The 14746-nt window shown below is 37.7% G+C and overlaps 1 protein-coding gene across 1 annotated transcript in view; it reads left to right on the plus strand.

The window, feature by feature from the left end:
- The window catches only part of PHIP (pleckstrin homology domain interacting protein), a 116415-nt gene that overhangs the window by 61616 nt on the left and 40053 nt on the right, over window positions 1-14746 (plus strand). The window contains exons 16-20 of the mRNA XM_059835913.1: window positions 1636-1764; window positions 6852-7077; window positions 9789-9926; window positions 11004-11187; window positions 11885-12008. Coding sequence (XP_059691896.1) covers window positions 1636-1764; window positions 6852-7077; window positions 9789-9926; window positions 11004-11187; window positions 11885-12008 — 801 coding nt within the window. The remainder of the gene's footprint in view (window positions 1-1635; window positions 1765-6851; window positions 7078-9788; window positions 9927-11003; window positions 11188-11884; window positions 12009-14746) is intronic.

Below are 14746 nucleotides of genomic sequence, written 5' to 3' on the forward strand. Positions count from 1 at the left end.
AAAGGAAAAAGTCTTCAAATCTTAGGCTCTAGGACAATGCTTAAATTCTATTTCTGAAGGACTTCAGTGTTAGGAAGCTTGATACTTTTATGTTTCCTTTGTTGGAGGAAGTGAAAGGGAACAGAAATCTCTATGCAAGTACTCTTTTTCCAGGTTTTTACTATACATCTGCAAAGCTTATTCTTGGGCCTGAAGTTCCTTCCCCTTTCCACCTGCCTCCCCAAACTGTCTCCCTTTAATACAGTGAGCATTCTACATGCAAAAAGCAGCACAAAATTGTAACTTTGCCTTGGTTGTTGGATCTTGCTCAGCCTAAATTAATTATGTGTTCTTAGCTGTTGTGGTGTTAGTGTCACTTGCTTGAAACTCTGTTTTTATTTTCCATCTCTCTATAGGATACTTTGTTAAGAATTCGTTTCTTCTGGAATAATGGGCAAAATAGAACATAAAACTTGCATTGGTTTATCTTCCTCTTTTGCTAATCCAGAAACTCACTTGACTTTTATGGAAAGTACCTGTAGTAAGAAAGACCTTTACCAAACACCTGAAAGCACTGGTAATAGGTGTAGCAGACTCTACCCTTGGCGGGGGGTATGCAGGGGTGTGGGTGTGGATCTGTGTTAAGACCGTGGGCAAAAGATTTAGACTTCTTGCCTTTGTCTCAGCCTGTAAGATAGTGAGAACAGTATCTACTTCACAGGTTTTTTTTGAGGCTTGGTTTGTTAATTTTTTATAATAATGCTGATGGCCTCTGGAAGGTGCTACAGAAGTGCATAGTGTTACTGCCTGCAGGCTGAATACCATTGGTTTTTCTGGCAGTATGTAGGCCTGCCACGGTTAGGAAAAGAACTTTGTTTGGTGTCTCTTTAAAGAAAATGCAAAAGTGCTTTGCTGGGGAGAATAGAAAGGGGCTTTCTGAAGAGGTGCTGAAGACATGAAAATTCAGAGTGGTGATTGGTCACCTCTGCTTGATTGACAGGTTGCAGGGAAAAACAAAAACCCATTTGTTCTGGCTTAATGGAACTGGAAAACAGAAAATGAGTATCAGGTAAAAATTCCTTTTTTAAAATCTTTGCAGTTCTCCTATAAAAAGTGGAGCTTTTACACAAATCTACACCTCCCCCACTCCAATAAATTAGGAGTAGGAATTACAGAAACAGGCAGTTGCTAAGTTGTGTAATGTGGGTTGTCTATGTCAGCGCGTTTTCTAGCAGGCAGGTGTTCTGAAACACCGCAGCAGCCAATGCTACTGGGCTAGCTTAGCAAAAAGGCAGAGGATCGAAAGGGTGTAGTGACTAAGCCCTGAACTGGACCCAGCTCTCTGGTTAGGCTCATTAGCAGGACGTTCAAGGGGAAGCTTTTATTTTCACTTCCTATACTGTGCCTGCTTTGTGGATAAAGTCTGTCAGTTTCTACTACTATCAATTTGGCATCTTTCATGAGCATTATTACAAAATTCACTGAAATGTGAATAGCTAAAAAGTAAACTATGTTTTAAAGTAACTTCCATCTAGCAGTATACTGTCTTACAGATTTTATAATAAATTTCAACATCAGCACCACAGTTTTGAGAATCATAATTAAAAAGGTTTTATTTCTGGTAACTTAATTATTTCGTATGTTGATGTATTTCAGATTGAAGGACAAGGACATGGTGCAGTTTTTGACTGCAAGTGCTCTCCTGATGGACAGCATTTTGCATGTACTGATTCTCACGGTCACCTTCTGATTTTTGGCTTTGGTTCCAGTAGCAAATATGACAAGGTACAGTGCAAGATGAAAATAAAAATGTTTGTCTGTGTTGAATGCATTTGTGCAAACTTTCCTTCAGAGCTTCGTTTCAAGAGGGTGTATCTTAACACAATTTTGAGCCATTAATACGGCATGTTTCAGATTCCTATTGTTGACATTGAGCTTTCTTTCATTGTCTTTTTTTAAACTATGGAAACATGCGATTAAGCTGCTGTTTACATGGGAAGTTAAAAATAATTTTAAAAAATTAAAAAAGTTACCCAGTCACTGTCTCATCTCTTAAGTGATGAGGTTATAAGTGTCTACTAATGGATCCACGTCGATAATGTGAATAAACTGCAGTGGAATTGATAATAGTTAAATGTTTTGCTTTAAATATTTTTCTGGTTCCTAAGATCAAAAAAAGCAGGGGGGTCAGGTGTGTGGTGTAATAGAAGTAATTCCTGCTATCTATTTCAACACGGCATAGCCTGGGAGACAGTTGTTTGCAATAAATGTACTATATGTTCTAGTGATACAATTTTATGTCTGCTAATGAAGTTCTGCTGTCGTGGATGCCTTGGTGCTTACACAGCAATTACACACAATTACTGTGTAATTAAAATACTACATGTTTATTCTAATGTCGTAGTCTGCATTGTGTATTCCAAGTATGGGTGTCTTGCCACAGACCCTCGTGATGGTAAAGTTACGTGGTGTTTTTTGTCCCCTGTGGATGAACATGCCTTATGAACCATACAGGTTACATAGTTTGGAGTACCCACAGGCCCTAATTCTTCTTTTACCACCCAGGGAAGAGGTGAGGTGTGTCTCTTCTCCCTCTTTATAAGACTTAAGGAGACACATCTGCTCCAGGATTTTCATCTCTGCTTTTGATAGCTGGTATTTGAAGGTTGTTGGTGAAGTGCTGGCTTCTGGATCTTGCCTCCTGCTTTGGATCTTTGGACTCAGGCTGGCCTTGAAAGCATTTTGGCAAACAGCAACGCAGAGGGGCCTGAAGGAGGGAGAGCAAAAGGAATTTTAATCTTTGTGTGTAAGCCACTGCATTTCTTTCTGTAGTCTTCCAGCTCTTATTTTGATGCTAGTTACTGCAGCATTTGCATATTGGGGATTTTTTTCCCCCCCCTTGTCTCTCAACTATAATTTGACTGCTGTTGCTGTCCCTCAGCTATTACTAGCTGTGCATTTCCCATTCCATTCCAAAAAAACCAAATGAGCAGAGACGCCACAAGCAAGGAAAACCAGGATTATCAGATAATTTTCAAGGTCTTTGTCTTTCAGAGTTACTACACTTCCAAACTCTAAAGCTTAGTAATAGATTTTACTATAAAGTAATTTTTACTCTAAGTAATAGAAACATTTTTTCTCACCATGTCCATGGATTGTTCAGGCTTATTTTTCTTACCAGTCATTTTGGAAGTGTATAGTCCACTGCTACTCAGAAATGTTGGAAATGAAATTGAAACTGAGAGCCTTTTTATCTTTGCTGTGATGGACCAGGAGTTTCCTTTACACTGCCATTTGAGAATTTACCTTGTGAGGGATTAGATCTGTTGAAGAATGAAAACAATTGCTTTTCACTTCTTGAATTCTACAGACCCTTTGTTCTCTTGGGGTTTTCGCTGCAGCCTCTGAGAAAAGATTATGTTGTTAAAATTTTTCACTTACTGGGTGATTTAAAGCAATCCTCTCCAGTTGTTACTGTGCCAATGGTAATCAATCTTGGTGTTCTTGACCACAGAAGAAAGGGGAGCAAATAGGATTTACATTTGTTACCTCTTTAATCTCAGTCTTCAACTCCCAGAAAACTCAACTTGGAAGTTTCTGATCTCTTTCTTGTCTGGTTCCATCTCCTCTTTCATTTTTGTCTGACCTGCTTTATGGAAAAATGTAACTACAGATAGGTATGTGCTGGAGATCAGGTATTCTTTTTTCTGTCCTTTCACCCTCAGATACTTGGGGTTTTTTTTCAGACATCTTCTGAGAATATGCTCTGGTAGGACCTGCGGATTTTGGGCTTTAAAGTGGTTTCTATTCATCTTGTGGAATGATTTTTACAGAAGAAAGGAGTGTGGTAACCTGTCCTGTATTCCTGCATTTGCGAGTTGGGCTCAGGACAATGATTATAGCTGAGATAGTGTTAGCTCTGCTGAGAGATCAAGGTCTTGTTTTTCCACATGTATGTTTTTTTGTGTTATGTTCAGATAGTATCTGTGTTTCCTAGTTGACTGGAACCACTGTCCAGGCTTTTTTTATTTTTTCCCCATTGTGATCTTGGTCATGATGAAGGTGATGGGGTGGTTTTTGTTTGTTTTCTTTTTTCTTTTTTTTTTCCTTTTTTTTGATGATACATGTTTTTGTGGAGTAATTGCGGGGGGGGGCAGTGGTGGAGAATACATTTGCTGCTTGTTTGGAGCTCCTTTGTTATTTGACCCGGTTGAGGGAACCTTGAGCCACTCTCAGCTGAGATTTCAGTGTGTGTGATGATCATCAGGGATGAGCTGAGCTCACTGTCAACAGGGCATGTGCACTTCAGAAGTTCTTGCTTAGGTGGAGACTTGTCCAGGATGCATAAGATACCTTTCTGTTGATTTTAAATCTTCAATTGGACTAGACCCTTGAGCTTTTTAAGGCTTTAATTCCTATAGACTGCCCAAACCACAGTCCTTTGTTGCAAGTTGACAGCTCCTGTGTGGTACATTGGTGCAGTAGTGGAGAAAATCTCTTTGCATTTGTGTAGGTCTGCCCATTTGGAGAAACTGAGTGTACTGAACGTGTAGTGTAGTTACTGAGGGAGAGTCTATTTGTAGAGCTCAGACCTTGGGGAGAGCTTTCCCACTGAAACCCAAGCCGGGCTTGTGAAGTCATATGTACAGAGGACTCCTATGTGCTAACGGTGGTTTAGTATCTTATTGTCACAAATTTGATCTCTAATGGTATAGCAAGAAATAGGTCTGATTGTTAGTACTTTTAACTGGTTTTCTGCTGAACATAGCTATTTAAGATTCTCAGAAATGTCTAATTCTTCTGATTTTTCTCAGGACTTGGGACACTCTGAGGATAAGATTGTTGCCCCAGGTTCTAGTAGGGACATTCTACCTGAGAGTTGGTCTGAGCCTGGGTTCTTCATGAAATGCCATTCTTACCTCGTGGAGTAGAAAATTGTTGTTTACTCTCTCTACCATACTTGATTGCAGTAAAGAGTACGCAGAATGGTAATTGCAAAGAAGTCCCTCATGATCTTGCACTAGAGGCTATTCTGGTAGAGGTGACTGAATCTAAGGAAGGATTTTCAGATCTTCCCTTTGCTTACAAAACCTGGGATGCAGACAACACTGTACAGCCAAATCACAGCACATTAAAACTCAGTCTGTATGATCATGCCATTGGAGTATCTTCTTTCTCATGTGGGACGTACTTAATAGGAAAATTTACACTAGGTGAAAGTACTGGATACTCTACTATTATGATTCTAGGGAAAATTGTAAGTCCTCCTAGAGGACCTGTATCTTTATCATATTGAGCTGAAGGAACAAAGTTGTTAAGCAGGCCTTGATTCTGTCAGCCAGACACATGAAAGTGCTTGTATCTTTCTCATTCAGCACCCGTTAAGTTACCAGAGAATCTAGCAACAAGGCTTCATCCAGTCAGGGCTTCTTACTGCAGTGGATGTCACATTGTCCATACACACTTTGTAAGGGTAGCCTTTTGAATCCCTGAAGTAAATTCCTTGCCATTGCATCTTTCCATGCAACTTTCCAATTTTCTTCCTGTTGTTACTTTTCTGAATTTTTGTGGGTTCCAGAGCCCATGATTCCTATGATTTCTTTTTTTTAGATTTCTTTTTTTTATCCACCTCATGTGGATGCATGTAGGCGCTTTCTGATGTTGTAATTAACAGATGTTTGTTGTCATCTTTCCTTCCTGGTCTTCTCACATGCAGGACAGGAGAACTTTGTCATTGAGAGACCTGACCTCTTGAGTAGATGCTATAACCTCTTCATTACTGATTTCTGCATAACAAGTTGCTGGAAACTATGTTATGGATTGGTCATGATAGAGCACGGTCTTCAGAAATCAGAGTATATTTTATGACAACTTAGGCATTCCTCTGTCTGTGCTCAAATACCTGTCTTTTAACTCCTAAGACAAGATTTTTTTGGAGATCTCTATGCCTTGAGTCAATTGTTTGATCATTTTTATGCTGCACTGAAGATCAACATTCATGCAAATTAGATTTCATGATTTTATTTACTTGTTCGGAGTTAAACTGAGTACATGAGCTGCCAAGGGGCTTGCTTGCCAGTAGGTAGTGTTGGGATGTGTATTATACACATCAGCTTGTCTTCTGTTCTCTTTCTCTTTTCTGCTGCGGTTCAATATCTTTCTGATTGAACGATACTGAGATGCATGTGCCAGTGAGGGATGGAGCATACTGTTTGGACAAAAGAATTCCTCAGTCTTGAGTGTCTGTGGAAAGTCATCTAAAATAAATTATGAGCAGGTGGACTGAAATAAAAAAGAAAACTTTGAGCCTGAGGAATTCAACGTTAGATCAGCTTTATTTTATCCTCTAGACTTTTTCACATATCTAGCATTATAATAGGAATATATATGTTTGGCTGCTGTGTTAAAATACTTGGCAATGATGTGATGTGATAAATATTTTCCTATTCCTCTTCTTCCTACACCATAGCTCATAAGTCTGTGACACAGTTTTCATTACCAGAGTATATATTCAGAGTATAGAAGAAAATTTGTAACCTATTTAATACGTCCATGCTGTGTTCTGTCAAATGTCTTCAAGTAGTTAAAAATTGCCCCATTCCCCTGTTCTTTAAATGCTCCCCACCGTCAAAAGTGGATTATTCTCCTTGCATTGTAATATAGAAAAAGGGGGGGGAGGGAGGGGGTGGGCAGGGAAATGATGGAGTCATTAAATTTTCTCCTTTAAACAGAGATAAACAGAGCAGCTTATAACCTTGTTTTTGCAAAAGTGACCATGACTAACATTGTTAAAAATACTTTTGGCAGTTATCTTCTGTATGCTTTTTTTTAATAGGTTCTTTAAAAAAATTACAAAATGACTTTGTTTACAGATAGCAGATCAGATGTTCTTTCATAGTGATTATCGGCCCCTTATCCGTGATGCCAACAACTTTGTCCTGGATGAACAGACACAGCAGGCTCCACACCTTATGCCTCCCCCATTTTTGGTTGATGTGGATGGCAACCCTCACCCTGCAAGGTATCAAAGGCTAGTTCCTGGTCGTGAGAACTGCAGGGAGGAACAGCTTATTCCTCAGATGGGAGTGACATCTTCAGGTATGGAAAATTTCACTTCAGTACACAGTAGCCTATCTAGTTACCTCCAGGTGTTCTACACTTTCCCTTTCACTTCGTCCTTTTTCTTAAATTCTGGGCATAGTAGTTCATGTCGTGTGGAAGAATTGCAATGTCCTTGGCACTGATTGCTTGTGACAATTTCACTTACAGTATTGTCATCAATCAAGTCAGTAGTAGTTTATGCTACAAAGCCAGTTAGGTTGGGGCTTCTTTCATTATTGAAACAGTGTATGATGCTGAGTGAGCTTTCAGTTGATCTCTTTGGGGTAAGATTTCCTACTTCAGAAAACGTAGGAAGTAGGCTGATCTTCCACAGATCAGTTGGAACAGGTAACACCTACAAGAAGAGAAAAATGAGAGGACATGTGGAACATGCAAAATCCTCTTCCTCTTTAGATGAAGGCAGTCATTCACCTTAAGCTTTCATGGTTTGGTTAGAGAACTCTGAAGACTTGATGAGGATGCAAAATCTAGGAAGTTCCTTGAAAGTTGTATTCTCCATGCACACAACATGGGAGGAACGTGCCTATTTTGGGCCAATGACTGGCTGTTGGAAACTGCCTAAATGTGGCCCACATGGCTGGGGATGTAAAAATGATGCCTACTTGTTATGTGTCAGTAGTTTGATATTAGTTTGAATGAGCAAACAGTGACTGGTGGAAGTAGCTTTACATGATTTCAACAAAAACATTGTTAAGTATTTGGATATTCTTGAAAATACAGGACAACTGACTGTGCCTGTAAATAGTGGCTTATGTGTACACCATACTTAAGACTCTGGTGTGTTAGACATTCCAGGAAGGTTAACTGACAGTGTTGCTACCAAAAGATCTCTTTATCCTCATTTGTAGACCGGAGGATCACAAGCCACTGAATACTTAAATAATAATTTTTAAGGAGCACTTCCATATTTCCTTCAAAATTGTAGGAAGAAATGCTACCTGAGAAGCAACTGTAAGAAGGAAAAAATCCTTTCTGGTGAACGTATGACAGAGAGCCAGAGAGATTTTGGAGAGACAGAAGACATTTTTCTTCTATTGTTTAGCAACAATATATGCAGTCTTATGCAGAGCTAAACTATGTTCATGTAACTTATGTGTTCCCTTCCACTAAGGAAGCTTCTTGCTTTCTGAAACTTCATTGTGGGATTTGGTGGATCTCCCTCAGAGAACTGACAATTTATTTTTTGTCAGGTTTTCTGTAGGGGCTTATAACAGTAAGGGGAATTCAGATAGTCATGCTCGATTTACTGCTTAGTTGTACATGAATCTCCTTTAAACACAGTGTTTTGAAAAAATCAAATATATACCAGTGTCTTTATTATTTTGTTTTTTAAAAAATACGTGCTGTTACTTGCGAAGGCAAAATTTCACAAGCCAGGTATATAAAAAACATTCATTTTGTTTAGGTAGCAGTTTCCTTATTTAAGATCATTCTTGGGTAGTATTTCCCATTGTTTTCAGTAGACAGTATGTCTGCTCATGAGATCACCAAATAAATCTGTCTCGCTACATGAGTCAGAAGACATCCAGCTGTGGTTATAACAGAGCTCATTCCGTGATTCCAAGCTTCTGCTGCTTTAGGGAAGTTGACGTCAACTACAATAACCTTGAAACCCTGAGAGCACTATCTTAAATATTTATGTTCTTTCTGCATACCAACTTCTATTAAGAGATGGCTGCTTCTGTCTAGCCACATAATCAAAGCTCTTCATTTCATAGCACAATTACTGTAATATCTTGTATTTGATCTCAGAAAGTGCAGTTTATATGATATCTCTTTGGAATCGTGCTGGAAAAATAATTTCTGTAGCTTGTTTCTTTGAACTTTGTCATCCCTCATTAGAAGTTTTTGCAAGTTCTGCTTCTCTTGACCAGAGCTTCCCACCACTCCACTCCACTATCTCACTATTCCATGTGGAGATATCTGACTTCCTTTTCAAATCAGTACTGTAATCCTTGCCTTTTTTGCCATACCTCTCTAATTTTTTTGTGACCATTGTGAGTATGAAAAGAGGTTTTGTGTTGTTTATGCTTACCTGCTGTATTTTTGTTTGCTGCACAGAAACAGTATTATCACCTTGTAATCACTTCTGTGTGAACTATTTCCTGTCTTTTCTTCAAGAGACCTACCCAAAAGGAGGTTTCCTGGCTGCTCTACATACCAAAGAAAATTAGCATTACTTAACCTGTGTCTTCATTATGCCTCTGTGGAGCTCCATCAGGCATTTTTACTGCTTGCTGTTCTCCAGTATAGATAATCCTTTTCTAATTCAGTTAGACCTTCTTGATGTAGTTCTTCCACTGAAGTTTATACTGAAGTGTTTTATAATGCATTTGAAGCAGGCTAAGCACACATTTGAACAATTTACATTGCTTAAGCTGACAAACAACAGTTGTATTAAGCTTCTGTGACTTGCTGGCACTTGATCAAATTTAAACTTTTATTAGGAGTGGCATGTGATGGTCCTGACCCTGCTCCAGAAAATATAATGCTCTCAATATAAAGAAAAAGGTTCTCCTGGTTTAAAAAATGGCTGTTAACAAAAATATGCATTAGCCTATACTTACACATGTGATTATATACTGTACTTGTAAGTTTCAAGGGTAAAACTTAGATGAGCTGTTTGTAACATTTGGTTCTTCAAATCAACCTTTGTGTGTTGTTCTCTTGTATATTTTACTTCACAGGATTGAATCAAGTTCTTAGTCAACAAGCAAATCAAGAAGTTAGTCCGTTGGATAGCATGATTCAAAGACTTCAGCAAGAGCAGGACCAGAGGCGTTCTGGGGAGGCAGGAACCGGCAGTACCAGCCGGATAAGCAGAGGTAGATTACTAGGGGATGTGTGTTGTGGCTTTTACATTGAAACAGCTGAGAGTCAAAAAAATTAAATCACATTATTGTGCATTATTTGTGCAATTTGTTGAACTACTAGAAAGGAGGTATGGAACTATAGAAAATGTAACAGCTTTCCCATCTTTTTTTACCTGTCTGCAAAATCTCAGGATTCTTAACATTACAAATTTACCTTTGTTAAAGTTACAGTCTGCTCACTCAGGGAACTTGCAGCAGCTGCGTTCCCTTAGAAGTAATTACCCTACCGTTTAATCTGGAATTGGCCACCTACTTGATTGAAATCTGAATTGTCTCAAATAAGGAAATAGGAGGGAGAAAGGAAGAAGGAGCTGCTTGTTTCTCAGTACAGCTGTTCCATGTTTCAGTGTCTTGCACTAGATTACACGATAGTTTGCAATGCTTAAAAAAATCATGGTTGGCAATCCACCTGAGTAAGGAAGAAGAACTTGTGTGTGGAAGGATGTGGAAATATGTTGTAATTTTGCTACAGTGTAGGTGTTTGAAGGATCCTGCATGTGTGTGGTTTTGCGGGGTTTTTTTGGTTGTGGGTTTTTTTTTTTTCTTTTGACCATTTCAATTTCTTGTCCATAAATTTTACAGCTTGGATTCCTAATACTTTCCAGTGTTGTGGCTTTGTTTTTTTGAACGTAGAAGACTGTTTAAGGAATACACTGATTCAGTGAGATAGCTCACTGTTTTATAATACGGCTCTAGAGTGCAGTAGCAATAGTCAGCTTCACATAAATGTTTTCAAAAGCATTTTTAAAGAAAAGCAAACCAATGAAACATTTGCTTCACTTCAGATTGTTGATACATCTGCTCCTTTTCAATGTGGATTTTTAAACAGGGTGCTGCAGCCCAATAGCTGTCTGTGTGTCGTGGTGGCTATAGAAATTGCTGAAATAGTTATATTCAGTTAATACTTGATTTCTTTTGAAGTAATTGATTAAGTAAAATTCTTTTTTCCCTTTCATTTTGAGTTTTTCTTTTTAAATGCTTCCCTTAACATTTCAGATCAGGTACAACTATCACTTTTTGACTTTTTAGGATCTGCAAGTTCTACCTCAGAAGTACATTCGCCACCAAATATAGGATTAAGACGTAGTGGACAAATTGAAGGTGTGCGTCAGATGCATAGCAATGCACCAAGAAGTGAAATAGCCACTGAGCGGGACCTTGTGGCTTGGAGTCGAAGGGTTGTTGTGCCCGAACTGTCTTCTGGTGTGGCCAGGTAAACATAGGCCAAGTCTGCAGTGAATTTTAGTTTGGTGAACTTAATTAAATTGAACAGTTTTGGAATTCACATTGTCATAGAACTATTTGTGTGATATTTGTCTATTCTGTGGTCTCCTATTTCTTATAAAATCAGTCGCAATTTGAAATCAGTTGTCGTTTGCATATCACTTGAAAAATCTTGGAATTCTAGAAGTATTGTGAATAAAAAATGACCATTTAACATATGACAGAGTAATTTAACTTGTATGTGTAATGGGATCTAGCTGCCTCAGTGTTTTCTGACTTGTAGCGAAGATTACAGTCTGTTTTAACTCCATTTGTTCCTGCCATTATACGGCATTTTACAGCTGGGAAACTGATCTAATCCATTAGGTGCCTGAGCTGAATTTCTCTTTCCAAACTGAAATTTATTTCGTTCAAGTAATTAACTCTTGTGATGAATACTTAACATCAGTAAGTCAAAAAACCCTACTAGCCACAATCATACATGAACTGCTCTAGCTTTTTGAAATAAGATTGAAATCTTACTTTGTTCAGAAAGGGTAATTTTGAAGGCATGTTCTGACTGTAAAGAGAAGAACTACTGTTCAAAGAATGTTATAAATGTTGAACATTTATTTCTTGATTTAGAATAGATCCTCTCAGTTGTAGTATTTTGCTTTAAAGTTGACATCTCAATTTTCTTTTTTCAGTAGGCAGGAAGAATGGAGAACAGCAAAGGGAGAAGAAGAAGTAAGGGTGTATCGATCGGAAGAGAAAAGAAAACACGTAATGAGTCACATTCAAAGAGAAAACAAAGTACCTACCTTCTCTAAGGTAAACAGTCACTTGCACCTTTTCGCAGTAAGAAGCATAAAATTTAACTCAATGTGTTAGGCCACATAAATGTATATTCGTCTTCTCAGTTTTAAATTTAAAAACCAGGGGTACAGGAGTTTTTTTTACCTCCCCAGAATGAGGAAGCATGTCTCTACTGATGTTTCACTATGTTCTGAATAAACAATGGGGATTGCTTTTAGAACCCCCTAAGTGAGAAGCCCTCCGAATCTGGTATTAGGGACATGATTTGCTGTAGGGAGCCTGTCGCTGTTAATCAATACATCCTGCTACTGTTGTCTACTGTTTGACATACTGTTCTGTGGAAAGGTTTGATTAAAACTCAAGTTGTAGTTCTTAACCTGCACACATTTAAGTACATCTCCAAATACTGAATTGTGTGTTTTCTCTTGTGGTACCCTAATAATCATATTGTGGTTTTGTATGGGATATTTCTAAGTCATGCTTTTTGCTAGAGCTGGAGTGCGTTTTTCAGAAAAGAGGGAAACAGGATAGATATATGAAATAGAATGGAATGGGTTGTATTAAAAATGAAATTGTCGTAACTGACTTGATGTTTTCATATAACTTGCAAAAAATTTAATTTTATGCCTTTGTGCTAGTAAGAAAATGTAAAGGATGTATATTCTATATTTACAAAAATCATTTTATGTCTTGTATGTTAGAAATCAGTTTTATCTATGCATCTCACATGGTTACCTGTGCTTTTCTAGCTAAATAACCAACTATATTTTGTAATAAAGGAAGTAAATTTTAAGCAACTGTAAAGGAGAACCCATGCTTTGGGTTTTGTACTATGGTTATTCTAGATAAGACTGTTTCACCCTTAATCAGAAATGTAGGAAAATACAGGCCTTCAAGAATGCCTGCAAATTGTCTATTGAAAAGTAAAAATCACTTATGGGTTTCAAGGTGGAAAAATGAAGGCATGAAATATTAAGAACAAGTATACAAAAGACTGTGCAGTTCTTAATTTTATCAGAGTAACATACTTAATGCCTGTGCTGTTTATTAACTCACTTTCTTGGGGACGAAGGGACCAAGATTGAAAGCAATCTGAAAATAAGTAAATTTCAAATGCTTAGTAGTGTTTCTGTGTTTTTTAGTAATGATTAATTCATTTTATATGCAGTAGAAAGAGTAAATTTGAGATGGGCAAGTTTCTACTTGATAATAGATTTGAGTGTTCAGTTTTGCTTCTTTTTTCATACTCGACCAAAGTAAAGCTTTCAAAAGAAGTGAGATGAAAATGATTAGGGGACTGTTCAACTTCTTCATTAAATGTCTTAAATTCTTATTAAATTTCTTTCTTGTATTAAAATTGTGTGCATTGTTATCTTCAGAAATGGTACTGATATGCTAATTGCAATGCTGCAGTCACCAACATTAAATGAGTTTGCCCAAGATAAAAGGAACAAATATTTTTTCCGTGTATGTTCAGTTTTTGTATGTAGAGGGAAGAAGCTCTTTGCCACGTCTGGTTTTTGAGGTGGTCATGGCAGGGCTCATTAATGAAATACCAGGACATCAGAAATCTTGGTAACTCCTATTTTTTTCTCGTGAATGATAGAAAATGGGCCTCACAAATTCAGATTTTAAAAAAGTTACTTCTTGTCTTCAGGGGATGTATTTTGGTGCTGAATTACAGACTTTCTTTTAGTTTAATTAAACAATTGCACTGGTCAAGGGTTTCTTCCCCCCCCTTTCAGCTGCACCCTAGTCAAAAGATCCTTCCTGATACTGTGAATTCCTACCAACTTACCCCTAAATTTCTGATAGGGTTACAGTTTTTCTTGAATACCACTAGGACATAAAAATAACAGAGTCGGATAGTTGGTCCAGCATTTTGGTTTCAGCAATTACTTTTATTACATCTTCGAAACAAAGAAACTTAATACGGATGTTTTTGAAGATACTTTCTCAGAGGAGAATTTTTTTAGTCTCCAAACTTTAAAGGTAGCACTGGGTCCTTTTGAGCCCTATATTTTCATTGTGGATATTTATGCTCTTAAAATCCTTCAGAGCAAAAGCTAGCTTAGGAAAACCTTTCTTCAGTTTCATATATTTACCCAGAGAAGAGTGTGTCCTTCGTTTATTTTGGTCCCTGGAGGGTCTGTGATCTGGATTCTGATACCCAGAATGTAAAGGAGACATAACTTGGTAAATCCTTTAGTTGCTTTGCACCTTCATCCTGAGAAAATTACAGCAAAAAGCAGACAGTCATGGTCTCTGTATTTGAGTATGTCAGTAAATTTTCCATATAGAAATTATTACTGAATTCAGTAACACTTTCAGAACATTTAAATAAATCCTTCTTAAGCCCTACAGGATATGTTTTTATGGCATCTTGGGACAAAGACCCTCGTATTCTTCCATAGTTCATTCTTCATTAAATGTGTCTCTTTTTGCAGGACTTGGCTTGTTGAGAAGTACACTAATTCAAATCCCTTGAGATAAATCTCAGAGGGATTCAGAAATGAGTAGGTATCAAATGGGTTTTAAATAAGCAAATTTGCAAGAGGAAAAGGGTGCTTGATCTCAAGTGATTGAGTCTCCCAATTAAATAAACTGCTCAGATTTTAGCTATTTTCGTTGTTGCTTATGGTTAGGTTAGCATGAGCAGCACTTTTGCTCAGTAGTGTCTGAACAATAGGAATGGTGAATTGCAATTGTCATCTTCTGTAGTGTCCATAATAAAATCAAATTAACACCTGGGA

The sequence above is a fragment of the Gavia stellata genome, chromosome 2, assembly GCF_030936135.1.
Source record: "Gavia stellata isolate bGavSte3 chromosome 2, bGavSte3.hap2, whole genome shotgun sequence".
NCBI lineage: Eukaryota > Metazoa > Chordata > Aves > Gaviiformes > Gaviidae > Gavia > Gavia stellata.